At 39.7% G+C, this 27434-nt stretch overlaps 3 protein-coding genes across 3 annotated transcripts; all 3 read left to right on the forward strand.

Moving 5' to 3' along the window:
* Positions 1 to 3552: 3552 nt before the first annotated feature.
* Positions 3553 to 16256, forward strand: LOC311128203 (neurotrophic factor BDNF precursor form; the record flags this gene model as incomplete). Its single annotated transcript, XM_084160223.1, has 2 exons — positions 3553 to 3656; positions 15426 to 16256. Exons 1-2 carry the CDS (start codon positions 3654 to 3656, stop codon positions 16254 to 16256), a joined length of 834 nt encoding a protein of 277 aa, XP_084016349.1. The 5' UTR covers positions 3553 to 3653.
* Positions 16257 to 18431: 2175 nt separating this feature from the next.
* On the forward strand, positions 18432 to 23729 carry LOC311128204 (protein lin-7 homolog C). Its single transcript, XM_084160224.1, has 5 exons — positions 18432 to 18531; positions 19260 to 19378; positions 19892 to 19963; positions 20057 to 20266; positions 20812 to 23729. The coding sequence occupies exons 1-5, from the start codon at positions 18495 to 18497 to the stop codon at positions 20977 to 20979; spliced, it is 606 nt and encodes a 201-aa protein (XP_084016350.1). The 5' UTR covers positions 18432 to 18494; the 3' UTR covers positions 20980 to 23729.
* Positions 23730 to 24322: 593 nt separating this feature from the next.
* LOC311127273 (large ribosomal subunit protein P2-like) lies at positions 24323 to 26634 on the forward strand. The gene is made up of 5 exons (XM_084159078.1): positions 24323 to 24402; positions 25378 to 25501; positions 25644 to 25692; positions 25924 to 26016; positions 26499 to 26634. Exons 2-5 carry the CDS (start codon positions 25379 to 25381, stop codon positions 26573 to 26575), a joined length of 342 nt encoding a protein of 113 aa, XP_084015204.1. The 5' UTR covers positions 24323 to 24402; position 25378; the 3' UTR covers positions 26576 to 26634.
* Positions 26635 to 27434: the final 800 nt, after the last annotated feature.

Here is a 27434-nt window from a genome sequence, read left to right on the forward strand (position 1 = left end):
GACTTCAAACAAGACACATTACCTACCAGCATCTGTTGGAGTGAGTGGATATTAAGACACTTCTATCTCCAGGACAGCGTAGAGGAAAATGGTAAGTAACATGGAAACACAATCGAAACAGGAATGGTATCCAAGAAATAGCAATGCTTGCGATTTAATCCGGGAATTAATATAGGCTAGCTATATAGCTGGATGATGGGTGGACTATGTGGGCTACTTAAGAAACTCTCAACAGAGACCCATATGTATGTTAAGAAGGATGATACTGGCAAAGCTTGCGTAAAAAGATTGGAAGACATTTCTAAGCTCAAGAAACGCAGGTAAATTATGTATTGGGATATATTGTATCATCTGTGCGCGCGATGTGCAAGTGTGCTGTATTGTCTTTGAGGGCTTTAAGGTTGTGTATATTGCCAACCAGGGTTTAATGGTATGTATTGAATATCTTTTTTTCAAGTGTGGTGCCAATGAAACGCAACATGTGTGTACCTGTCGTCCTGCCCTATATGACTTGAAGAGTGCGACAATAACGCAGTAGGTTCAGCATTGTTAGGTGTACAGTTATTTGGAGATGGTATTTGAGCCTTTGTGGTGACTAGAGGCTTTTGGTATAGGTGCTGCTTTCTTAAGGTCCGGCCAACATGTGATCAAATATTAACAGGACGGGCTTGGGAAGAAAAACGTTCACGTGACAAGGCGTTGGGAAGCAGCAGAGTAAAGCAGTATCAAATGGCACTTAACAAAACTATAGAGGTTTTTTTGCCCCCTTAGTTACCCTCGCTGTGTTATGCTTTCAGCACGTTGGACAGAGGCACCGGAGTCGTTGCATGGACTAAAACACCAAGTGGACATCAACTCTCTTTTGCTGTTGCCTTACCAAAGCTGGGGAATTTTTTTCAACTTTTGGTAAGCGTATGCTGAGGGAGCCCTGTGGTCTAAAACGGAAAACAGGAGAAAAGCGCGTGTCAATGAAGGGCTTGCGCTTTGAGATTTGTCTCGCCACTTAGAGCATGTGAAAGTTGAAATCTTAGAGCCGCTGTATAGGGCGTGCGTTCTTTTCAAGCTCCAGTCTTGGTATACAGCGTTAACTTTGGGAAATGCAAGTCTTGGTCTTGGAGATCTAACCACTGATAGTGGTTGTCAGCCCTTAAAAAGGTAAGAGTTCCCTCCATTGTGATTCATTGTTATTCATCCGCCATCCTTGTCATTATCGCCTATATTGTTTTGTGGTTTCAAATTGAACTTGGATCCTATCAAATGCACCGTCATGGTATTGTGCATTGGTTTGCGTGAAATTATATCCAGCTAATTATTTTAACATTTGAATTACTATTTTGATTTGATTTGATTGATAACAGTCAGCGTTTATGGATGTATGCAGGGTGCTATTTCACCACATCAAAGTTTCGTTTGAAGGACGTATATTTTTATACAGATTACAACATTTCTAATTACTATGAGTGCATGATGGAGCCTTAAATTAGACAAGCAAAGCACTCGTTTAGGTTTATGCTGTAGTCATTTAGCAAACGCTCTTGTTCAGAACGATTTACCAAGGCTATACATAAAGGGAAGCTTAATACAACTCGTAAACAAAACCTTTAGAATCACTCAAATATTTTCTTTAAACATTTACTGCAAAACAATCTAGGCTACGGGATCCTGTCTCCCAATCGAAATGGAACTTTGGAATGCGCAATTCATGAATCATTCTACCCGGCACTAAGCAGAATAATGGTGCATGTCCTAAATAAAATATTAGTCTCAACTCAGGCTGCCTCCTTCTCGCTGACTCGCTTCATATCTATCTATCTATCTATCTATCATCTATCTATCTATCTATCTATCTATCTATCTATCTATCTATCTATCTATCTATCTATCTATCTATCTATCTATCTATCTATCTATCTATCTATCTATCTATCTATCTATCTATCTATCTATCTATCTATCTATCTATCTATCTATCTATCTATCTATCTATCTATCTATCTAGGCCTATATGTCTTTTTGTTTGTCTCGCATATCAAACTATTTTATTCCTCTCTCGACCCTAAGCGGCAAACAAACAGGCTACTCTTATCTGTTTAACATCTTACCATCCTCCGTCATCGCGATCAAATCACTTGTGTTTTTACTACGGCCGCTCCTCGGTTTCATTCATACTGCGCTTTCACTCTAGCACTAGCATCACCTGCTACCCCTCTTTGTCCACGCGCAAGTCTATGTAGCCCACATTCGACCTGTCGGAGACAACTTCCACGTTTACAATAAATAGCAATAACACAAATTATTACACAATGATTTAATGAAATATGAATAACAAAAACATTACCGAGAAATCATCTCATAGAAATCAGAGGAATTTCAAAGATGCAATCAGAGATATGAAATTACAAGAAAGATAGGCGTGGTCAAACTGCCTATTGACAGATGTTAGGCTATGGCTGGCTAAAGGTGGTGCGAGATAAGATGGATTGATAAGAAATTGTCCAAAAGCAGTGGGTTTTTAAGACAGTAGAAAATCAGACATGCAAGATTGCGATGATCTTCAAATTGATTAGTCCACGACGATGTTTTTGCTGACTTAACAGCCAACGGACTTTAGAAATTCGTCATGCGTGCCAGCGAAGAAACTGTGGATATTGTCTGTATTCAATCTATCTCTTTGTACGGCTTCAGTTCAAATATTCTGATTTCAGGACGATGCTATTGAATGGCAAACAGCTGCACGAAAAACCCTAAGATATCAACGCCCACAAGCGCTCGCAGCACTGTTTTAATCAAGAGGCTTCCAGGGGGGTTACATTTCAATGCATTATTGAGCCTATCCTCATTTATAGGCTACATCTGAATTATTACAGCTTCATTGTGTTTTTAAATGACATGTTTAAATGAAATTTTAGCTTACTTTAGAGAACCATATAAGGCTCTTTAAAACATAGTCCATGCGTGACTCATTATTTAATTAAATAATTTACTTAATAATTTAACGAAATGACTATACTTATTAGGCTATTGCCTATAGGAAAGCAGGAGACCCGTTAGTTATGATGACGCTGTGAGTTGTAACATATATCAGCTGTAATAATAAGAACAAGAGGAATCATGTTAATATTATGAATAAAAATGATACTATAATAGTCCTTATAATAAGATGATGATTACTAGGGCTATGCTTAACGAATCGATCGCCTAAAACGTTTTCGTTTTATTTGTTGCAGTGGGTTTATGAATGAGTAGACCTGCGACAATATGACAAATTGGCTGCATGCAAAGCAACATGTATATTGTTATTTATTAGATTTTGAGGTTATCTGTTATATTTCTTAATTTGGTCAGGTTTTTCTTTTAATACTTTTCTCAGGAATAACATATTTTCTTCAGGAAAGTCGTAGCGAGAGACGTAGGTTTATGTGTAGGCGTGCGGAGGGAGGGAGGAGCGGAGGCGGGGTAGGGGGGGGTCTGTGGGGTGGCACGACACACTTTGTATGTATGAAGGTTTTTTATAGAACTTTCTGCAATGTACGTCATCGGATCAGTCCATAAATGGGGTTGTGTTATCTTACTGAGAATCTCCCTCAACCGGCCCCCCTCTCCGCACTCTTAGCGCTGCAGAGTTGGGGTGGGCGTCAATAACAAATCTGAGGATGGTAGGTTTCATTCCAAATAACATTAAATGCTATTGTGGCATCATATTTGACAGAATATGCGTGTTTCATTCTTTATAGATGACTCACAGGGACGATGAGAGATATTTCTAGTTTGCGTTCATAAAAAAGGTGTTTCGTTTTCCGAGTCAACCTTTCATGAACTTTAGAAGATGAACATGTCTAGCTATAGCTATAGCTTATAGCTCTCGGAAGTATTTTATTATTTTACATGGTAGTATCTGAAGTAGGCTAACAGTTAATAACACTCCAGTTGGAACTCTGAGTCTCAACACAACGTTTTTACCAAAACAATCTGTTTTCCATCCTTTTCGTGCGTAATTTGATAGGGGATAGTTTAACATTTCCGTAACAGTAAAAAACCAAACGAACAAAAGGCTAATGATTATCATAAAATTAATAGGCTAATGATAATAATATTTGACGAATCGGATTATAATCGGCGGCGGCGTCATCATCTTCATCATCAGCACCTCCATCCATCTAGTTACATGTCATCATAATGAGTTATGGCGGGTTGAAACGTTTGAATCCTGCTATTTATCTATTCAACGACGCCGAGACACATCTTGGTTCATTTAAAAATGGGGAATATACGATTACAATAGCAGATCCAACACAATATGACGAGGTTGTTGTTTCCCAAACCAATACCTTGCTGTGCTGCTTGTCCGGTAATTGTAACCAACGAGACAAGAGTCTGACTGGCTGCTGGCATGACGCCACTGCAGGACAATTCGGTGTGTGTGTGTTTGTGTGTGTCTGTGTGTCTGTGTGTGGAACAATGAGGTCCGATGAATTGCGTCTGATCAGAAAACAGAAAAGAGGCATAAGGGAATTGTCATGTTTACAATCAACTAAATTCCGTTCTTACATGTAATTGAGTAAAGGAGAGGGCATTGCACTGAATGTGCTCAGAAAAATAGATGTAATTGTAAAATAATTTGTTGTGTATGCATATTGTGCATATGTGTCTGTACAGTAGCCTAATTCATATCTGTGTTCAGCATAACTTTGAGATGTCTTATGGGGTAAAGTTGGACTCATGATACCTGCCATTAGTGTTTGAATATGGAATGGGGTGCTGAGCTCTACCCCTGGTTGGCTTTCCACACACTTTTGATATTGACATCAAGTTGGATGCCTGTGTTATGGACAGAGGGGAGTGACTCGTTTACCTTACCTATTGAAATACTTAGGTGTTGTGCTCAAATAAGAGCTCCGCTTAGATCCCCCCAGACTTTCTGGCAAGCATATTTGTGTGTCTGTACATTTTTATTTTTGTGATTTGATGCTGCGGTCAATTTGATGAAACATAGTGTGTGTTTTTGTTTTGTTTGTGTTGTGTGTGTGTGTGTTAGAGAGAGAGAGGGAGAGAGGGAGAGAGACAGAGAGAGAGAGAGAGAGAGAGAGAGAGAGAGAGAGAGAGAGAGAGAGAGAGAGAGAGAGAGAGAGAGAGAGAGAGAGAGAGAGAGAGAGAGAGAGAGAGAGTGAGAGAGACGTTAGAGAGAGAGAGAGAGAGAGAGAGAGAGTTTGGGCAGTATATACATAGACAGACTAGAGTTCAAACTTACCACTCGTTCTTAACCCTATAGCCGGACATTCATTATGTTTCATGGGAGACAGAGAAAGGGTTAATTGTACCCTGAAGTGTGCATTTTGATATGGAGTTGCAAATACTCAGCAGATATGCTTATGATGCCCATTTTGATGCTGCCACAGAGCCTTGTTATTCTATCGTCTGATTACTTCCAAGAGGTATCTTCTGAATGTGTCTTAATTGAATGTTCATGTCACAGTGTGGCTCTTGGCATTGCTGACTTGTCAGAATTATGTCACAGTTGGCAAGAGAAGGTGTGAAAAGATGTATGCCTGTGTGTAGTGTCATCAGTGTTGTTTTGGGCATCTGGTCAGTGAAGAGCAGGTATAAGGTGCCACAATGTGTGCTTCTTATGATCGCTAAGTGGAGACTATCATGTTGTGTGAACCACACTTGAACTTCAAAAGGTTATTCAAAATTTCTGAATTATTTGTTTAGGGACTTCAGAACCATCTGTTTAAAAGTTGATGTCTGTTTTAGTTTTTAAAGGTTTAGTTCACCCAAATTACAAAATGAAGTTCAATGTTTGCTTACATTGAAAATGGTGTAAAAGCTGGAGAGTTTGTATATTCCATGCTTCAGATTTCTGCCTACTGACACCAACCCCTAAGAGAAACTATGGGAGTGAACAGGGCTCCATCACCATGCTCTAAATTGCATGCTCAAACCACCTCATAGTAGCTTTCAAGTAGCCTAACTTTATGTGTTTATATAAAAAATCGAATTCATCATGCTGCCCTTTTCCAAGTAGAAAATTGTTCAATGGGGAAAAGAAAGCAGGAATATGCCACTTCTGTCCAAGGATTGTAGTGTTATGAAAGACGGGAAACAAGGTAATGTTGGCTTGCCACACCATTCATGGTAAAGCGCCCATCACTCTCGAGACCTCTTTTGACAAAGATAACCCTTGTGGGAGATGTCCCACACTCAACTTCAAGAATGATGTCTACTTTCTGAAAAAGGATTGGTGATTGTCTGAAATCAACTTTTATTCTGAAAGTGGCATGCTGAAAACCAGTTTGGTTCACTGCTCAACACAACATAATGGTCTTATGTTAGCATGAGTGAGTGTTTCTGAGTCTGAGTTTAGGGGCAGTAAGTTCTGATCAGGCACCCAATGTGACCTTCATCAGACACATACTGTACTGTAGGTGCAAGATCATTAGCACTGACACGTATAGTATAGTGTAGGATAGCATAGGATAGCATTGCATAGCATAGCACAGCATGGTGCTTGGTATTGGCTAGCTCTTTCTGACTTTGCTTGAGCGTGACCCATCTATGCATTTTCAATTCAGTTGCGATGCACTTTATTTCAGACACGCTAAACTTCATTTTAAAGTTCTACACAAAATGCTAAATAATCTCCTCAAACAAACACTCTTAGGTAACAAGTCTCCTGAATGTTCCACTGCTTAGAACGCCACCTTGCATTGTGCTGAATTTGCAGATATGAGCGAGACCATGTTGTTGTTCTTCTAATGAGATGCCAAGTGATTTATTTATGAATTACCTTGTTGGAACAGCCCCCGTGCAAGCTTTTTTTTTTTGGAGTCATGTCGCTCAGTGATTGCTGATGCAACTCTTTGTCATCCAGAGTTTGCCCTCGCCTACTGTGATCCTTCAGGGAGGGCTATATTCATCTTGGCATGTCCCTGGGTGTGTTGGAGGTGGAGTGAATCACAGAGCAGGTGTGAGCATTCACTCCCATACTACTATATGCCAAGTAAGAACCCTCCACCTCATTAACTTGTACAGAGAAGAATCATGATGGACATATAGCAAACACATCACAATAAATATTTCATTGGAGGAGGTCCAAGCCACAAGGATAATGAGCTGTTGACTGAGGTTGAACCCACAACCTTTTCTCTTCATCACTTGACTTCTCTAAAGAACACTCACTGCATGCTTAAGCCAAAAGCTTTATTAATTTAAGTGAGACATTTTTTTTTCCTTTTTCAAGTTTATTGACTTTCAGTCATCAAGCCTTATTGAACACTGCTGGGATATTCAGAATAAAGTGTGTGCATTGTCTTGAATATATACCTTTAATATTGTGAAGCCTTGCATTTAATGATAAGACTTTTGCTTTCATGTGTTAAGTTATGTGTTATGAGAAGTTTACAATTCTATGTTAGGGGAAAAGGGAATGGAGACAATTGGTATCATGGCAAAAAGTGTCTACCAGTAGGCTTTCCGCCTGCATAGATCCCAACAACTAGGGCATTGAATCTTCTCATTATACAGGCTGCCTGGAAGCGGCGCTGTTCAGTGACTCTGTTTCTCAATCAGCGATCAGTCCTTCACTTCGCGCAAATCGCGGTGCTGTCCACGGTTTTGAATGTTTAGTATACGGCGCGTTGATAGAGGCGCTGTCCATGGTGCTGAATGTTTAGTTCGTGGGCGCGCTGACCGCAGCACTGTCAATGGTGCTGTTTTTTTTTTTCTCGCGCTGTTCGCGGGGCTGTCCATGTTGATGAATATTTGTGCGCTGGTATAATAACACAACAAGGGATTCCCACAGACAAGTTATATGTGCACGCATGACTGTATGTCGCTTTGGATAAAAGCGTCTGCCAAATAGCAATTTTTTTATTGAATATGCTGCTTCTTCAATTTAAGTTACAACAGTTTCGAGAGCTAGCCTATTCAAATGCTTCTTTGTCTTAACTTTGGACATTCCCTGAGATGGTTATATCTACTTGTAACCCATAGTTTTTGTTGGTATAACATACATGGCATAGCCTACCTATCGATCTGACGATGAATCATTTCAAAGGCTTTGGAAAACGAGGTCTAGCTAGGCAGCTTAGCTTTTACATTTAGAACACTTCTCCTGGTCTGTATAGGGATAATTGTCTCCACATTATATAAGGATAATTCAATTTATCCACTGCTAGTCGTAAGTCTTCTGTAGACTTAATCAATCCCATACAGAATATACACTTCGTTATAACAAATTAATTAAATAATTATGTAGCAGTGAATGTGTGATTCTGTCCAATTTCACAATTAAAGTAAAAGTGCTTCTAAAGAAATTCCATATTTCCGGTAAAACGCATGGAATACGAATCTCTATTTTTGGGTAGTGTATTGGTTTTCTTATATTCATGAGTTCTAAAGTAGTAGACATATACATATAGGCTATAAGCCTTAGATCTAATCACATCTTATCATGACACGCAATGTAGCCACATGGCACAGAATTGAATGCGTTATTCTTTTTTTATGTACAGTACAGCTACAAAAATATCACATCTAATGTCAGTGAAACACGGAAGAAAGATCCACGGCCAATCCCTTCGTTATCCCACTCCCATCTGTCGACCAAAGGCGTATAAAAAGCATGATGAGAGCTAGGCCTAGTTTAGGGCTCTGGTAACCGTGTTTGGTGGCATGCAACCAGTCAGCCAGCGGCGAGTCACATGTTGCAACGTCATAATGTAGTAAGTTACTGTAGTTGCAAGGGATACAGGCGTCATTTCAAGCTCAAGAGGTCTCTCATCGCGTAGTGCCGTCGCGGCGCAGCATATAGCATGCAACCCCTTCGGTTTTAAGCGATCTCCAAAGGAGCCGCGCAGCCATGGGAGTCCATTACCTCAACCATGCAATTTCCACCATCAATAATTTAATCTATTTGCTCCAAAGCTGAAGAGATATCCTGAAACTGTCGGACAGTACAGGGAAAATATAGCTTAAGTAATTACACGGTGGGTTGTCCAAAACATCCCAGATGACACTGTCCTGTTGAATGGTCTCCTTTACGACTGGGCAGTAAAAGGTATGTTTTTCTAAACTTGTTTGATCACTTTCGCTCTGCTGTGTCGATGCTCGCTCGTTTTGTGAGTGGGGAGATGCTTTAAAAGTATTGTAATCAAGTTGGGGATCATGCAGGCGCACGGACTCCGTCGCAGTTTGAGAGAGGATACGTGTAACTCTATCCTCTTGTTCATTAATTTAAAAAACGGCGTTATTATGCTGATTGAATTTCTAATAGGGACCAAGAAAGTGGTCAGTGGAGGTAATCAATTCGTTTTCTGATGTGTTTAGCTGATTAATTAATGTGAAGAGTTGTAGATTTAGCCCTGTTGGCTATTGCCACTGTAAGAAATAGGCGAGTAGGCTACATTGCCTACCCACATAGGCTGTAGGCCTATTGTAGCCTATTTCTTTTAACCCATCATCCGTGAATGCAATGGATCTAAATGTTATGTTAAATAAATAATATAGCATCGTAATTCAGATAACACATGTTTTTACTATCTGTAAATGGACTTTATTTTCTCAAAAACCAGACAGGTTTGTAAGCAAATGAAAAAAAAAAAGTTTGATGTACTCATTAAGACTTTATAGGAAACTTGAGACCTATGCTCAGCTATACCCTGCAGTGTTGGTCTAGCTCTCTCTTAATCCGGATAACCTCACAAGGCAAGGATGAATATACGGGATTATGAAACGAATCCCTACATGGAGCAGTCGCGCAATTATCAAGGAGCGCGCGGAAAATACCACAATTATGACATTTTATGCGCTCTAGCTCGAGAACAACCCAAGGGCGCCGCGATACTGACGTTTACCAAGTAAACCTTGTTAATGTTTGGTGGAGAGATTTATTTTATTGCATTCTGTCTGAGATTATTGCTGTTTTGTAGTGTAGGCTAGTTTGTCTCGGGAAATTGCATCAAATAGCACTGAAAGTAGGCTCCAATTTGGCACAGACTTGGAAAACAACTAAATATGCATTAATGCCATATGGTTAACCCGATTTTCTTTTTTATTTAGTAACCTATTGCTTTTTCAGTCTACAAGTGTTCATGTTTTCCTATCTGACTTTGTTATCGCCTTAAAGTATGTGTGTGTGTGCGTGTGTGTGTGTGTGTGTGTGTGTGTGTGTGTGTGTGTGTGTGTGTGTGTGTGTGTGTGTGTGTAGGCCTGTGTGTGTGTTCGAGAGACAGAGGATCTGTGTTTTAAGAACATTTCGTGGTCTAATGCGCCATCTAGCGCAAATATATGGAAACTGCTTGACACCCGTTTTAAAGTAGGCCTAAGTCTACGTCTAATGTGCTGCTGTTGACCCTTTATCTTATTATTGTTCGTATAGACCACTTGCAATCAACTTGGAATCAACATCGTTTTAAGATACTACTGATTTCTTTAAATATGTGCAGTAGGCTAATAAGCTAACTTGAGCACTGTTGATGAAAGTCATTATCTTCAAGGCATGTCTTTCATCACTTTGCTAAATGTGATTATCCTAAGGGTTTATAAGAGATATTTAAGGGTTGTAAAAATCCCAAAGAGAGCACAGAGTACTGGGCTTGTCGACCTATGTGGGGACACTGTCTGACAGTGCCAATAGATTCATTGACATGTAATGTAGACCTTATGTTTGTTTATTAATTTAGATGGCCTACACTGGTATTACAGGCTAGTAATTGGCAACTTGTGATTTTAACCCATTTTTTGCCAATTTACACATAATAAAATATTGTTAGGCTGTGGTTTTGAAGCAGTTATCATTTTACCTGTGTGACCTGGTCAGCGGTCATGTTGACAGGCTAACATGTTGCACCACTAATTAGTAGTAAGTGCAACTTGCGGCTAGACATACAGAAAATGTTGCACTTATTAGAGTACTACGTTTATCAGGAAGTGGCTTAAGTATGAAGTGGGTAACCTTTGAATATTAGGATATTGTTATATATAGGCTATTATAAACTGGGTAGTTTGAGCCCTGAATGCTGATTGTCTGACAGTCGTGGTATATCAGACCGTATACCACAGGGATGAGTGACAAAACATGTATTTTTACTGCTCTAATTACGTTGGTAACCAGTTTATAATAGCAATAAGGCACCTCAGGGGTTTGTGGTATATGGTCAATGTACCACAGCTAAGGGCTGTGTCCAGGCACTCCGTGATGCGTCGTTCATAAGAACATCCCTTAGCCGTGGTATATTGGCCATGTACCACACCCCCTTGTGCCTTATTGTTTAATTGGACCTGTCTTTTGTAAACTGCCACATTAATGACACTCACTGGATGTTTCCGGAGGAAGTGGTGGAGGACAACACCCACAGTATCTGTCAACGGAAAAGATGCAATTAGGGCCTTCATGATCTACTGGAACATATTCCAACAGTCTTAACATGTCTTGTTTTAAGTGGTCATTACATGTATTTTATGTCAGAGTTTGCCTGGAGGAATAGCTACAGTAAATTATACTTATCCATTTCAAGATGCTATTTGCAAGTGTCAGATCTCTCAAAACAGGCTTCCACGTGGTTTCTTGGTTGCATCTGTTAGCTATTACTGAAAGAAAGGATAATGGCGTTATATTTGTATATTGTGACTGAGTCCTCTAGTATGTTTCCAAAATATATAGTTCATATAAATGAAGCATTCTCTTTTAGGTAGGTTTATTTGGAGCACATCCAAAGGTCATATTTGAATGGACTGGATAGGAAAACATGTTCATTGGTGTAGCCATAGCACAAGCTGATGTACAGGGATCTTGGATTATCTGGACAAATGGTATTTTCCCCCTCGTAGTGACTTACTTGACAATGTGTTTTGAAAGTGAAAACATTTGTTAACTTTGCCCTGGAAAAGAGAGGCGTGTTAAGACAAGAATCTTGAGAAATTGTCTCTTTGAAAATGAAAGTTTGTATGTTTTGCCACAGAAATGTTGCCTACATTCATGACTGTGTAAGTTAAGTGTAAGTGAAATATGAAGTAATATGTTGTCATGTGCTGAGTTTTGTACATGGGTTTGAAACACCATTGTGTTTGTGAATCCACTCCAGCATCTGTCAAAGGGGGATTTTTCATTATAATCCCCACCTGGCACGAAGAGCAAACACTGCAAGGCACCTAACTGTCTCTAAACCCAACCTTCCAGCCTTGCCTGCCTCTCTCACAACAATTGAACAGGTGCTCATCTGAATGTGTTATCGCAAAGCCCTGCCACTATATGGAAATCCGTCAACTATTATCTATGAACATTCTGAATGCACCAAATGCAACTGTAAAGGACTGATTTTATTCATGCAAATCTTGATATTACGGAATATATGTTATGGCTGGATAGAGTGTGGAAGTTTGCTTGTTCTCTCTCCCACACCCATACTGTACATATACAGTACATGATAATTAAATATCAGTGCACTGATTACCTGGAGATTAAAAATTGGAGCATAAAATCCAATTCAGAGCTGAAGATATTCTCAAATCTAATATATTAAATGAGAACATACCAGCCATGGTGAGAATCACTTTTACTTTGGTTTGAATTAGATAGGTCTCAGAGAGTACTGTTATTCTGAGCCAGTCCCACAGCAATAAAGTGATTCATCGGCTAGATTGCATTTTAACAGGATGCTGATTGAGAGCATAAGCCATATTGATTTTCCTGATGGAAACAGGAAATAGCCGAGTTAGAAATACAATTATTTGTTGTTCCCGGTGTGAGGAGGCCCAGAGGACTGGCAGGCAATTGCACACTGATGAGTGGCACTGCCCCCAACACACCTCCCCTCTATCCTCTCCCCTATGGAGGCCTAGTAGAGACGTCATCTGTGGTTGTTACGCTGCGAAATTATGCCTGCACTGACTCCCCACCCCCTGTTACTGCAATTTAGCCCCAGTGATCTGTCAGGAAAGAAGGACTACTACCTCTGCTGCAGCATCTTCTACATGAAGATGGACCCCCAACCCCAGGTTTACCCAACCTGGGAGGAAATGTATGTTTGGGTTGTGACATTGATGAGGAAATCAGTTCATGTATCTATAAGCAGTGTGATGGGATTTCAGTCCATGTATTTGTTTTCCTTGATCATTGAACAACAGCTGTTACCATCTTTAGCCAATGACAATGGTGCAGCCTAATGATGGGATTTTACAGGTCACAGGAACACTTTATCGGATGATAAAGGATTACCTCTTATAAATTATTATTTTCTAATTACAATATTGAGAAAATGTCGGAATGATTTCCTGCTCATCTATGTTTGCTTGGCTGCGTTTTGTCTCCAAGGTTGTTTTGTCGGTAAGAGGAAAGATGCCCCCATCCCCCTCCAAACACATACAAACCAAGCCCTCCTTTCCTCTCCTCCTCCATCCCCTCCCTTCCCTCTAACACACACTCACGCTCTGGAGAAACGCGTCACTGAGCTTGGGGACTCAGCGGCTCATTAAGGAGAAGGATGTGATATTCTGAATCAAGACTGTGAGACTCCCAGCACGCCTATTTATAGATGCAATATCTCTATGGCAGTCACGGTGGCGTTGGCTAATCGCAGCCGCGGCCCCAGACACCAATTAAGATTGAAACAAATGCTTTTTAGGTGGGGCATGCCCCTCCCTTCTGCTAAGGTCCTTCCGTCCGCCACACTGCCTGGTTGGGAAGCGGATCTGCTTGGAGCGTATTCCTGCATCAGGTCGGGACACAAGGAGGACGGCATGCAGAGTGCAGTCAAAGCCCTGCCGTGGCTATTTTTAAATGCCCCCCTCTGGAGAGCTAGGTTTTTTATATTGTGGTAGTTTTCATATGTTTAACTCTGGGTCTGGGATGTCCGTGGATATGTTGAATTGCTGTGACTCATAGGGCATAAAGGTAAGAGATGCTATTGTGAGCTATGGGTAAAGGATGAGGATTAGGGTGTGTGTGTATACTGGTATATTTTGGCTCTGTTGGGCCCTTGTGGCGTTCTTTTCCTTGCAATGTCTGTTTACTAAATTTATGTGAGCAGCTGTACATAGTATGCATCTGATAGAACTGGTATGTGAGTGTGTCAGGATGCAAGAACATTACCTCTCTTCACTTTTCTAACCAGTACTTTACTGACTCTCTCTCAGTCTCTGCTAGCACTACTGCTCTCTCTCAGCATTCATTTATTTAAACATCTCTATGTCCCTTCATAAATCCTGTTCCCAATTTTACCCTATCAAGTTTAGCATATTAATGGTAATATTACAACAAAGATTGGTTGCCTTTTACAAAATCACACAAATTAAACAGTCACTTATCAGAACCAAGTCAGAAACACTCATGAATTCAACCAATCAATCGATCAACAAGTCTCTATTAACCCTGTGGGAAATGTGGTGTGAAGTCAGGATAACACATGAAACTGGTTAGGCTACAATACATGACATTGGATTGGAAACATGATATAACTTGCCAGTTCAATAGCTACACTGAAAAAAGTATTCAGGCCGCATAGCATTTATGATACATGTCTGCCAATCGAAAATACCAGGGATGACAACATCAAAATATGAGAAAGATAATGATGATGATAATGGTGATGATGATGATTATGATGAAGACATACTGTAGTTGCCTTATCAATTTAACATAATTGTTTTAAAAAATGGGGGTTGTTGTTTGTCGTTGTTGAAGAGAAAATGATGCTATATTGGGTTGCACTTCATAGTAGGATGGACCATTAGGAGATCATTAGCAATCTAATGCTTTGGCATTTAAAGCATGATGCCTAGCCACTCCACTTCCAGTCTGAAAAAACTTGGCCTCAGTTGAAAACGCTGGTGTCAGCAGCCCTTAATGTTGCTTCTGGGGCCTTTGTGGGAAATATTGTAACGTTGTATGAGGAGACAGAAAATACAGAATTCACAAGAACAGCACAATCGGTTACATGCACAATTAATTCAACTAGGTCTGGGTTATTATGTTTAAAGAGGTCCAATCCAGAAAAAAATATCCAATCATGTATGGTGATTATTTAAACTGTTATTTGCAAGTTGGCCAAATAGTAGTGGGCACTCATGGTGGTGTCAGACTGATGGCTTTCTTTGCAGCTGGAGGAGAAATGTGATACTCTGGTAGTAATGGGGGAGATGGTAGGCATGCATCATCTAATGGTGCTTAGTAATGACTGAAAGGAAAACAATTAGATTGTGATCCAACCTTGAGAAATTATGGAATACTGTAATAATGAGTGTATTATGTACAGTACATTGTATAAGCACAGAACTCTGATAACTTAATGTATGGAAGAAAACTGTTGATATATTATATAATACATAATATAGCTACATAACAGTATATACATAAGAGTTGCACTAACATTTCATCCTCTCTCTCCTCTCATCTCTCTCTCTTGCTCTCTCTTTCTCTCTCTCTCTAGTTCCACCAGGTTAGAAGAGTGATGACCATCCTGTTCCTTACTATGGTTATTTCATACTTCAGTTGCATGAGAGCTGCTCCCATGAGAGACGCCCTGGGTATGCGGGGCCACCGAACAGAAGGCTACTTGGGTGCTGCAGTGACGGCCGGCCGGGGCCATGGGACTCCACAGAGCGGGGGTGGGCCGGGCCAGCATGGGGGACTGCCCTCGCTCACAGACACGTTTGAGCAGGTGATTGAGGAGCTCTTGGAGGTGGAAGGAGAAGAAGCTCAGCAGGGGGCTGGGGCTGACAAGGGCCAGGGAGGAGGGGGTCCTTCCTCTGTGGTCACCACGGAGACCAAGGATGTCGACCTGTATGCATCGCGGGTGATGATCAGCAACCAAGTGCCTTTAGAGCCACCGCTGCTTTTTCTCCTGGAGGAATACAAAAACTACCTGGACGCCGCTAACATGTCCATGAGGGTGCGGCGGCATTCTGACCCATCGCGGCGTGGAGAGCTGAGTGTGTGTGATAGTATTAGCCAGTGGGTGACAGCTGTGGACAAAAAGACAGCAATAGACATGTCTGGGCAGACAGTTACCGTCCTGGAAAAGGTCCCTGTCCCCAATGGCCAACTGAAGCAATACTTTTATGAGACCAAATGTAACCCTATGGGGTACACAAAGGAGGGCTGCCGTGGAATAGACAAGAGGCATTATAACTCCCAATGCAGGACAACCCAGTCCTACGTGCGAGCGCTCACCATGGATAGCAAAAAGAAGATTGGCTGGCGGTTTATACGGATAGACACATCATGTGTATGCACATTGACCATTAAAAGAGGAAGATAGTGTATATAATGTATAGATTTTATTGAGAGTTTAAAAAAGAGAGTAAAGAGAAAATATCTATTTGTATATATACATAACAGGGTAAATTATTCCGTCAAATGAAGATTTTATGGACTGCATGTAAAAAAAGATGACGTTTATACAGTAAAAGTGATACTACAGTCTATTTATTGAACATATTCATGACCTTGTAAACAATTAAAAAAAGATCTGATCAGTAATTTGCGCCCAGTTTAAATTACTATATCACATTCCTCAAGACATTGTGGTTTGTTTACGTTGCCAAGAATTTGAGAAAGAAGGAAAAGAGCGGTGTGGATGAGGGAGAGGGTGAGGACGAGTTCCATAAAAAAAAAATTGCATGCTGCTTCAATTGTGAATTGAGAATTTGTCCACCTAAGAAAAAAGGATATGATACTGACCAAAACATTCCGTTTACATACTCAACAGTAAAAGGGTTTTCCTCCTCAGTACTTTATCTGTTTACTGTTCTAAACTTCTCAAGGTAATGTTGGAATTACATACTATGTCAAGGTGCTGTTGTCAAAGCTTTGCTGTTTATTTTTTTATCCCCACCAGAGGACAAAATATAAGAATATATATATATATATATATATATATATATATATATATATATATAAAATTTATTCATTGACATATGTTTCTGGATTAATATAATTCATTTTGTATGTTGTGAAGTTGTTTGCAATATTAAATTGAAATATTTGAAGAAATAAAAATGACTATAGGCAACTGAAAAACAAAACTAATGTCAATAAAGTTTGAACCCTGCATTTCTAGTTACACTGCATAAACATTAGATGAAAACATGAATGGACGGACGGACAGCCAGACAGATCGGCCAGACAGATCGGCAGACAGATACATAAATACCTACCTTCCTACATGCATACCTACCATCCTACCTACGTACCTGCCTGTCTGGTGCATGCAGACCAGAGGAGGCTGGTGGGAGGAGCTATAGGAGGACATGCTCATTGTAATGGCTGGAATGGAATAAATGGAATGGTATCAAAACATATGGAAACCGCATGTTTGACAATGTTCCATTAATTCCATTACAGCCATTACAATGAGCTCGTCCTCCTATAGCAGACAGACAGACAAACAGACAGACAAACAAATAGAACACAGATAGATTTTATTTTCATCAGCATTGGCTTGGTTATAAAAGCCTCAATATATAATCAACCACACAAAGAATCAGAACATATAGTAGGCCCATAAATCTACGTCGTATAACCTAGGCTACAAGCTGATCTCTGATGGCCTCTTAGAGCTTGATGATAAGTACATTCGAAAGTTCTCAATCCTGAAGACAGGATCCTTGACTGGTGAATTCCTTGGATGGGCCATCTCAACCCTGTCCCATCATCACAGGTAGGTGTCCCATGCCTAGAAACATTCTCTCACAAAGGATACCAAAAGATGCCTAATTGTGATAATAAAAGATAACAATAAAAGTGCATTCAAGGTATATTCCATAAGATTTGCACACACAAATAGCACTTAAATTCTAGTATATATCTATAGTAGTCAGGAAATTGCATTTTATGAGAGCAAAATCACATTATAGGCTTATATAATGTGTTTACAAGTCTCCTATCACAACAAAAACATAAACAGTGGGTCAATAGTCTATGTCCTCAGTTTTGCAGTTATGATAAGGTAACACGGTTTAATACATAGTAATGAGTACTAGGCCTATTTGGTGTTTCAGCTTTCAGTAGGCACATTCCCTATTGGTGTGAGAAGTGGAAATTCATCAATAGAAATGCATACATGATGCAAGCACTGACAGAGATCAAAATGATGGTTTTAAACATATTGAAGCAACATTGTAGGTTTACAAAGACATTTACAAACAAATCTTTTTTGGGTTATGAATAATGATCAGATAAGACATTTTAATAACTATACGTTAATATATATAATTTAAATAACCATTGAAAAGCTGTAAATATTGCAGGTTATACATTTGTGACACCAAATTTTCTAAAATATCAAATAAAACATTAGTGATGTATGACTTCTCAGTTTTTCCCCGTTTGTGGAGTGGGCACATTGACCGCATATTGCGCAGAGGGATTGCGTCGATTGCGTGTCCTTGGCGCAACATCAATCCCCGTCAATACAGCTCTAATCTGTGGTTTGTAGCGGAGTGGATATTTTGCTAGCCTGATCATTTCTCCTGAACAGTGTCGGATTTTGGCTATTATGGCTTCATTGGGGGAACCTGTCCGACTGGAAAGAGGTAACACGTCAAACCACACAGATTGCTTGATAATAATAATAGTTAAACCGATGAAAATACACATACTAGCCAAACAGATGGCTAGCTAGTTAACAACTAGCTAATCTGGAATTTAATTTAGTTAACTAACTGTTAGATAACTAGCGCTAGTCATTTAATCTTCAAATAACTAGCCCTCTCAAACGGCGAAAGAAAAATAGATTATGCCAATATCATCGCTTTAGTTTTCTGAAAGACAGATGGGCTGAGTTGCTAATGTTGTAGCCAGCTAGCAAATTTAGCTAAAAGATAGCCATCCTCAAAGGCGGGTAGGTACCTTGTAGCGCCTAGTAATGTTAGCAGTTGCACCCAAACAAAAGTACGTTAGCTAGCTAGGTTAGTTTGTTTGGAAATGTTGCGTCCGAAAGCCCGGACTATGTTGCTTGCAGTCGTGATGATACAAGTTGTAAAGTTATGTCCCTGTCCGTTGATTTCTACCTTGTGTTTACAAGCGGTGTGATCAAGATTTGGTAATGATCAGCTATGCCTGTATCATAATACCCTGTGCAGTGACATATTTACTTCATCAATCTACAAAATCAAAAACCAACAGACTCAATTGCTCTTGTGCTGGAGTGTTAGATCATCTGCCTAAAGCAAGTATTTCCCAAACCAAAGTCTCTAAATCGATGTGGTTAGTTATTGGTAAGATTTCTGACGTGGGTGGTCTCCATGTTTTCTCCCCACAGACATTTCTCGAGCCATTGAATTGCTTGACAAGCTCCAGAGGACGGGGGAAGTGCCACCCCAAAAACTGCAGGCACTGCAAAGGGTCTTGCAGAGCGAGTTCTGTAATGCTGTGCGAGAGGTGAGCTGAGACTATGCCATTAAATGCCCATCACACCCTTCAAAGTTCAACTCAAATTATGTGGCCAAATCTGGACCTCAAGGCCAGAAGTACTGCTGATTTTAATTCCAATCAGGGTGAGTGATTCAGACCTGGGGCACCAGGTGAGTGAAAAAAACAGCAGTACTCTGGACCTCCAGGCTCTGATTTGTGTACTCTTATGAGATGGGTCTGACACAGACAGGCTTATAAAAAAATGAATTGTTTGATTGCTGCCTATAGGCTAGTTATTTTACTTCTGATGTAAGATTTGTCATTCCTTCAATGTCAGTGTATCACAAAGCATTATTTTCAATGTTGTGATTACAAAATTAGGTATCCAGTCTGAGGATTAATTAATAGCTTGGAACCCTGGACAGCAAGAACTACCACAATCTCAATATTTAACATGTCAGACTTTTTGAAGGAAGTAATTCAGCTTTGCAGTTTGCATTTGACCATCCTTCTTTCTGCCTTTTCTAAACAACTCCATAGGTGTATGAACATGTGTATGAGACAGTGGACATAAACAGTAGCCCTGAAGTCAGGGCCAATGCCACAGCCAAGGTATGTCAAAACAACAACAACCAATATTAAACAAAAACTCTGTAGGCAACAATCTGTTTTCGGGTTAACAACCTCTCCTCTCTTGCCCTGTAGGCCACAGTTGCAGCGTTTGCGGCCAGTGAGGGGCACTCACACCCTCGTGTGGTGGAGCTACCTAAGACTGAGGAAGGACTTGGCTTCAATATAATGGGAGGGAAGGAACAGAACTCTCCTATTTACATCTCACGCATCATTCCTGGGGGAATCGCCGACCGCCATGGGGGCCTCAAGAGAGGCGACCAGCTTCTTTCTGTCAATGGGGTGGTACGTGTCATTTATGCAGTCTGGCTGTGTCCGAATACCCGTACTTGCGTTCTAAATAGTAGGCATTTTGTGAAGGTGAAAAATAAAGTTTTATAGTATGTGAAACCTAGAAAAATGAGTGCCTAAAAAATTCCAGGATGTCATACTCATTTTGGCTTTTTATCTAGTAGAATTTGCTGCACACTTGAGGAAAATAATCGTATTTCGAGGCCCACATGTGTCTGACAACAGCTGATAATCAGCTGAGGGGACAAGCTGTACCAAAATGAACGAATGTAGGGAATCAACGCAATTGCGCATTAGATGATGTAGGATGAGCCTAGTATGCTGTTATATTTTGCTGACTGCATTTGTTTTTACTAAACAGTACGTTGTTAATAGTATGTAGTACGATTAATACACAGTATGCAGTTGAAGTAAATAGTAGGTAAGTCAGATTTCGGACACGGCCACTATCAATATACATTTATCATATGCGGTCACATAATTTTGTTTGTTATTGAAATGAATCATCCTTTTATCTATCTCTCTCTTTCTTTCCACAGAGTGTGGAGGGGGAGCACCATGAAAAAGCTGTGGAACTTCTCAAAGCTGCCCAGGGCACTGTGAAGCTGGTGGTCAGGTACACTCCTAAAGTCCTTGAGGAAATGGAATCCCGCTTTGAGAAGATGAGGTCTGCAAAGCGCCGGCAACAGAACAGCTATCCCCAATAGTGTTTTTCATCACTGGCACACAATTCCCTTATCTTTCACCCCGTTCCAGCTATCTGTCACAATTTTAACTTTCTCCTAAAACTTAGCACACTAAACCAAGTTTAGTTTGTATCCACATATATTATATTTATACCTTTTCTACACCCTACCCCTGCAACTTCTTACACTGTCCTCCACACTACGACTCATGGCAAACAGTAGATTTATCATATTTCTACAAGTAGTTGGTCATTCACGCTTTACATGTGCATTACATTTTGGACTGACATATTGGATGCCGTTTGAGGACCTGTGAGACCCACCACAAAGGTTCCTTTGATTGAAGAGATGTTTTTTGTTTTTTTACAGCCGTTATAAAGTGCCTCAGGGCAATACATATGTATTTAAAATTGTACTGTCATTCAAATTACCCTCATTTTAATTTGGGTACAAAACTAAGAGAGAGATAGCTGGTAGAGCACGGCGCTTGTAACGCCAAGGTAGTGGGTTCGATCCCCGGGACCACCCATACACAAAAATGTATGCACGCACGACTGTAAGTCGCTTTGGATAAAAGCGTCTGCTAAATGGCATATTATTATTATTATTATTATTATTAGATGATTCAACACTTGAACGCCAGGTTTACTAAGCATTTGCAGGAATGAAAACTTCACACCTGCTATTTTTGAGCGTGAAAGGAAAACTGGTTGAAATAGAACACATTTCTGGGATATAAGGGGTATAGAATATATATATTATCGAAGAAATTAGGTATTGTGTGTAAATTGATATAGACATTTTGTGTTTACCAGTATATGAAGGCTAAATGGAGGCGGGTATGTTTTACCATTGTCTCTGTTTTGTTTTTCCTCCTGAAAATAACAGGTATGAACGCTGGGTAGATCTGTGTTTAGGATTCTAATCTTAAATTGTTAAGGAATTAAATAATGCATTCTCTGAATTTATTTTTAACCTCATGCTGATATTTTCACTGTCTTACAAGCTTAAAAAAATTATTTAGCTGTCTCATAAAATATTCAGCAACTTCTAACTTTTGCATCCCATGAATGATTTAGAGCCTTCAAATGTAGATGTTTTCAGTGGGCTGGGAGAAGGCTTACTGAGATGCTGTGCTGTCTTTTACAATTCAGATAACCTTTTCCCCTTATGACAGTAAGGGGGGACAGTATACCATTTTGAGACCTTAGGCAAACCTGACATTTTAAATATTTCAAAAGAGCAATAAGTCAGAACCTTTTGAAACCAGAGGGGTATTTCACGAACCGGGTCAGCAGAATAGCCACATTTTTTTGCCTCATTTCTTTGAGTTACTTTGCTCTAATCACACTTCAACGGTGTGGCCAACTCATTCAAGGTGGGTTTACAGTAGGTCGGCCAATTTGTCGCAGTGACGACCAAAACATTCCAATGTTTTCCAACATAAACTGACGTTTCCAAAAAGTATAAACGAGAAAACGACAGTATTGCACTACCACCAGCATGGTAGTTCGAAATAGGGTGCTACATGCGATCTTTCAACACGAGTAAACCCATTATTGAATGGCATTCATTAAAAAATGCATGTGATCTACCGGTATGTGAAACCCACCTTCACTAATACAGTTAATAATAAAGACCAATAATGTTGCTATGCTGTTGCTGAGCTGTGGTTAAGTAAACAAAGCCATCTTTTTGGTTGCTGACTTTCAGGTTCGAATAATTACTTGTTGATCTATAAAATCAGGTAAATGTGCCATTTGGGTGAACTATCCCTTTAAGATGTGAACTTAATTTGGCATCACTGATTTCAATTTCAGATATGCTTGTTTTCACCTGAATAGTATAGTTTGTCTTTTTATCTTATGATGGTCACTCATGAATGTACTGTGCAATTGCAGTTATATTGATAAAATAGAAAGCCCATATGTGTATCCTTAAAATATGGATGATCATGTTCAAGTTGTTGGCTACTTTTAGCTTGAGATTCATAATATTCAGATAAACAGTTATGTGGGAAAGATCTGGCTCTGATAAAGGGCACTGCGAGTGGAGGATATCAGATTTTTTTTATACACTGGGGGTCTTTATTTACTAATGTTTTAACGTTTTTGCTTAATTGAATAAAATGTATTAATCTAAATCATGAAACCTTTTATATTTCCTTAACTCTAAAGTTTTCTTCATTTCATAAATAAAATATTGTATGTTCTATTCATTCTTTTAAAAATATGCAAAGGCTTAGCAGATTTGGCACCCCATAGCCACTTGGTTACATGTCTGCTTGCCCCTCAATAAGATAACTGAAATGTTGTCCTTGTGACTGACATTAATGGTTTCATCAGAATGTTCAGGACAGTTACCTTGCCAATTCCTAGAGCTTCGTGAAACACCCCTCAGGTTTCTACCTTCTTATACTTTGGAAGGGTCAATGGAATATTTTTGTAAGTGTTTTCTTTTGATATTTTAATTTTTTACAAGTGATTTTCATGAGAGAGAAAAAATCTAGAAATTATTTGTATTCCTTTTCTGACTGTGTTATGTCCTTGTTTCGAGTACCAAGACCAAACTTGCAACATTTATCAGAACTATTTGATATCATATTGAATGTTTGCTTGTTTTGGACTGTTAGGCCTACTTACAAAATGTGCTGCTCTCAGTTTATTCTTTCCATTTGTATTGTGTTACATTTATTGTGGATGTATATAATTATTTAGATCCAAATTATTTAGATTGAAAACTGCACAAAATAAATTATACCATGAACATCTGTTATGTTGTTTTTATTTGCTTATTTTTTATTCTCAACAACAACAAAAATATTACCATCACTTTTATTGTGCATTTCCTTTAATGCATAAATAGTTTTAACCTTTTTGTTTAGGAAGCCTACGTTTTTTGTTTAATACCAACTTTTGAAGATGACATTATCTCATATTGCAAGAGGCAAGAATGGTACTATAGTAAGGGCTCTGTGCCCGTTCACAGAGTATGGCACTATGTTGGTACTAATGTAGTCCGAATTACGTGTCCGTTCTAAGGTCACAGCACAGTACCAGCTCCCTGTCCAGGCCCGTTATGGACCACAGAGTCAATGGCACTTTGCTGGACGGGACAGTGGCCCAATCACTTACATTTACATGGGGCGCATAATTTTCATCATGTAGTGATTCCAGTTTCCCTAAATGTTTTTGTATTTTTTTATCTGCCTGTCGCTCACATTTTCCTGACATTTTTCATTGTGTTGACGCCGCCCGGCCTCCAGACCTTCTCCTCACTTCGCCTTGCAAATCAAGTGCACCCTGTTGGTAATTTTCCCCTCCAATCAAAATTGATTCGATTTCCCCGCCCATCGAGCGTTTTTCCGTTTCCTCCCTGCCTTGAAACTTCCTTTCCGCCTGTGCAAATCTCGTCGTGAACACGCGTCTGCCTTCTCCGTGTCAAGTGAGTGTCTTCTAAAGACAATTTAGTATATATATATACCCTATGAAAATAAGTCCAACACGGCATCATAACGTAGGCATTCCCTTCAAATATTTTTCTTACCCTAACCTAAAATTGGACAGCAAATAATGTATTGGAGATGAGTATGCTAGGCAGTTAGCATGCTACCTAACAGCCATGACATGTCACCATGTGTACTCGCTCTTACTGTTTCCCGCAAAGAAACAAGGCCCAAAACTACAGCTAGCTCATTGATTGGTAACGTTATTCGCGAGGGAGTTCTTCAATGACACATCTTAAAATTCTGATTGAAGAAACAACATTTATCAGTGACAACCTCACTAACTGGATCTTTGTGGACAGTGTGCTAGCTAGCTCATTTGCTAACCTTTTATCTAGTTAACTAGTTAGCTAATCTATTCGATGTTTAGGTAAGGCAGTGAATCCTAGTGTTTGGTAAAGATGCCCAACCAACGTATTCTTTTCTCACTTAGATACTGGAGAATGTGTATAAATATCCCTCTTGAAACATACATAACATAACTTGCTACATTTGCACACACTATATATATGTATTTCTGTTGTATTTTTGACTTTGTTTTTTACCCCATATGTAACTCTGTGTTGTTGTTTTTATCGCACTGCTTTGCTTTATCTTGGCCAGGTCGCAGTTGTAAATGAGAACTTGTTCTCAACTGGTTTACCTGGTTAAATAAAGGTGAAATAAAAATAAATAAATAAAAAAGTAGGTATTAGGCCTAGTTACTAGATGCTCTGGGGGCATGACATGGACAAGTGTTATAATTGTTTCGGCATGTTATAGGGTTATTCTGCTAATTTCCCTTTTGAGACACATATGTGCATGTGTACTACTTATGTTTGTCCAAAGTAACTTAACTGTATTGAATATTTTATTTTTTAATGCCCTCTTTTTTGGGGGCATATGATGTATAACTGCATCATGATCTATTGCAGAATGCGTTACGTTGCTGCATACCTGCTCTCTGCCCTTGGTGGTAATGCCAGCCCACAGGCTGCTGACATCAAGAAAATCCTGGAAAGTGTCGGCATTGAGGCTGACAACACGCGCATGGAAAAAGTATGTTTAATATCACGTTTTACCTTATCTTAGTGTTGAGTGAAAGAGAACTTGTGTGTGTTCTGAAAGTTGAGCTCAAGCAGAAGACATGCTTGTAATCTATGGAACACTAATTCCAGACCCCTATTCTCTTCGCCTTCAGGTCGTCACTGAACTCGGTGGCAAAAATGTGGAGGAGGTGATTGCCCAAGGTGAGTCGCAGAACTGTCCACTGTCAATGCATAATGAAAAGTCACTGAAGTGAACACATCGACTTAAAATTAGAACCTGATGGTCAGTCTGGACTGAGCACACTGGTGGTTTAATCTACTAGAAATTTGCTTTGAAACTCTAGCAAGGCTTTTCTGCCACTGTTTTAGTGTTATTGGTATATACATCACTAAAGTTGTAGTTAAATCCATTAACTGTAATTTCTCTGACAGGCTATGGTAAACTGGCCAGTATGCCAGCAGGTGGTGCTGTGGCAGTGGCCAGCTCAGGTGGAGCCGCTGCTGGAGCCGCTGCCCCCGCTGCAGGTGAGCATACATCAGAGCCCACATGAGTGTTCTAGATTCTTGTCAAGTTTACCTTTTGGATGTCCGTTAAATTATAGATATTGATGTGTGGGTCAGCTCAATACCGATGTGGCACTTGGTCAGTCGAGCTAAAGCTTATTTGCCATTACTAAATACATGGGAAATCTTGTAGTACTTACCAGCATTAAAACTGTTTCATTGCGAAATGCATGCGTTTTTTAATTGGTGGGGGGTCATTCATTTTAGTTACATCAAGGCTGGTAGTATGGGATCGTTTTAAAAACAGGTCATTTTCGGATTGATAAATTGTTGATCAGCACATTACTAGTACATAAAGGGTAGTTTATTTTGTTTATGAACATGTCTTTTGGTAAACTCTTTATTAGATTATTACTTTCACTATAGCTTTGAATATCTGTGTTTTCAGACAATGGATTTGGTAAAGATGGTATTGTTAATTGATTACTGTGATCTCTTTACAGCTGTGGAGAAGAAGGAAGAGAAGGAGGAGTCTGAAGAGGGATCTGATGACGACATGGGATTCGGCCTGTTCGACTAAACTTGTTAAAAATCAGAAATAAACTTTGTAAAAGAGGAAAAGGCTAAATGTTAAGCATATTTTCTGCGTTGGGTATTTTGCTTAATGAAAGGATACCATTTTGTTTCCATCTGGACACAGTTGACCACTGAAGCAGTTGGGTGCTGCATAGCCCTTGATCATGACTCCGTTCCATTACATTACAAGTCATTGGATGAGGGTGTCTTCTGTACTGGGGAATTTTGGGAAGAGCCCCGATGCTCAGTTTGAACATTAACATGCATCAATTGCGGTACTGTTTTGGAAGTATAAGTACTTCATCTCAGCTAGAAATGTAATGAAAACGAATGGTTAAATTGATCAACCTTTTTTGTAGGGTTAGTGTTGCCACACCAACATACAGTATCATGTTACAGCGTGTGATTACGGAAAACAGATGGAAGGTCTACTACCTGTGCTAATTGGCCATCTGCGTCTCCTAACGTATGTGAATGGATGCCACAAATGGGTTGTCGAAGGAAAAATACTGTCGGCTGCAACTGTTTACGGTGTACAGCAAGTGTGTTTTGCATTTGTGAAATTATTTTGATGTGATATGAAAGTAGGGATTTATGGAGTATTTGGCTGTTTAGGCTTCCAGAGCCAATTCGCCTTTAAACAGAACATGTAAGGTCCTAGGACTATATGGAGTAACGTTAGGCTCCTTTAGTCCATTTTTGGGCTTGGTGCTGCAGTGCAGCCATGCAGGTAGCTTAGTGGGTAAGAGCGTTGTGCCAGTAACCGAAAGGTCGCTGGTTCTAATCCCCGAGCAGACTAGGTGAAAAATCTGTCGATGTGCCCTTAAGCAAGGCACTTAACCCTAATTGCTCCTGTAAATCGC

This window comes from Coregonus lavaretus, assembly GCF_964263955.1.
Source record: "Coregonus lavaretus genome assembly, chromosome: 4".
In the NCBI taxonomy this organism is placed as follows: domain Eukaryota; kingdom Metazoa; phylum Chordata; class Actinopteri; order Salmoniformes; family Salmonidae; genus Coregonus; species Coregonus lavaretus.

What these genes read in the sequence shown, in the direction of transcription:
- LOC311127273 (XM_084159078.1), top strand. Translation starts at nt 25,379, where the DNA reads ATGCGTTACGTTGCTGCATACCTGCTCTCTGCCCTTGGTGGTAATGCC. An exon ending in ACAACACGCGCATGGAAAAA is followed by an intron (nt 25,502 to 25,643) that starts GTATGTTTAATA and finishes CTTCGCCTTCAG; the next exon opens with GTCGTCACTGAACTCGGTGG. An exon ending in GGAGGAGGTGATTGCCCAAG is followed by an intron (nt 25,693 to 25,923) that starts GTGAGTCGCAGA and finishes TTTCTCTGACAG; the next exon opens with GCTATGGTAAACTGGCCAGT.
- LOC311128204 (XM_084160224.1), top strand. Translation starts at nt 18,495, where the DNA reads ATGGCTTCATTGGGGGAACCTGTCCGACTGGAAAGAG. An exon ending in ACCTGTCCGACTGGAAAGAG is followed by an intron (nt 18,532 to 19,259) that starts GTAACACGTCAA and finishes TTCTCCCCACAG; the next exon opens with ACATTTCTCGAGCCATTGAA. An exon ending in TCTGTAATGCTGTGCGAGAG is followed by an intron (nt 19,379 to 19,891) that starts GTGAGCTGAGAC and finishes ACAACTCCATAG; the next exon opens with GTGTATGAACATGTGTATGA.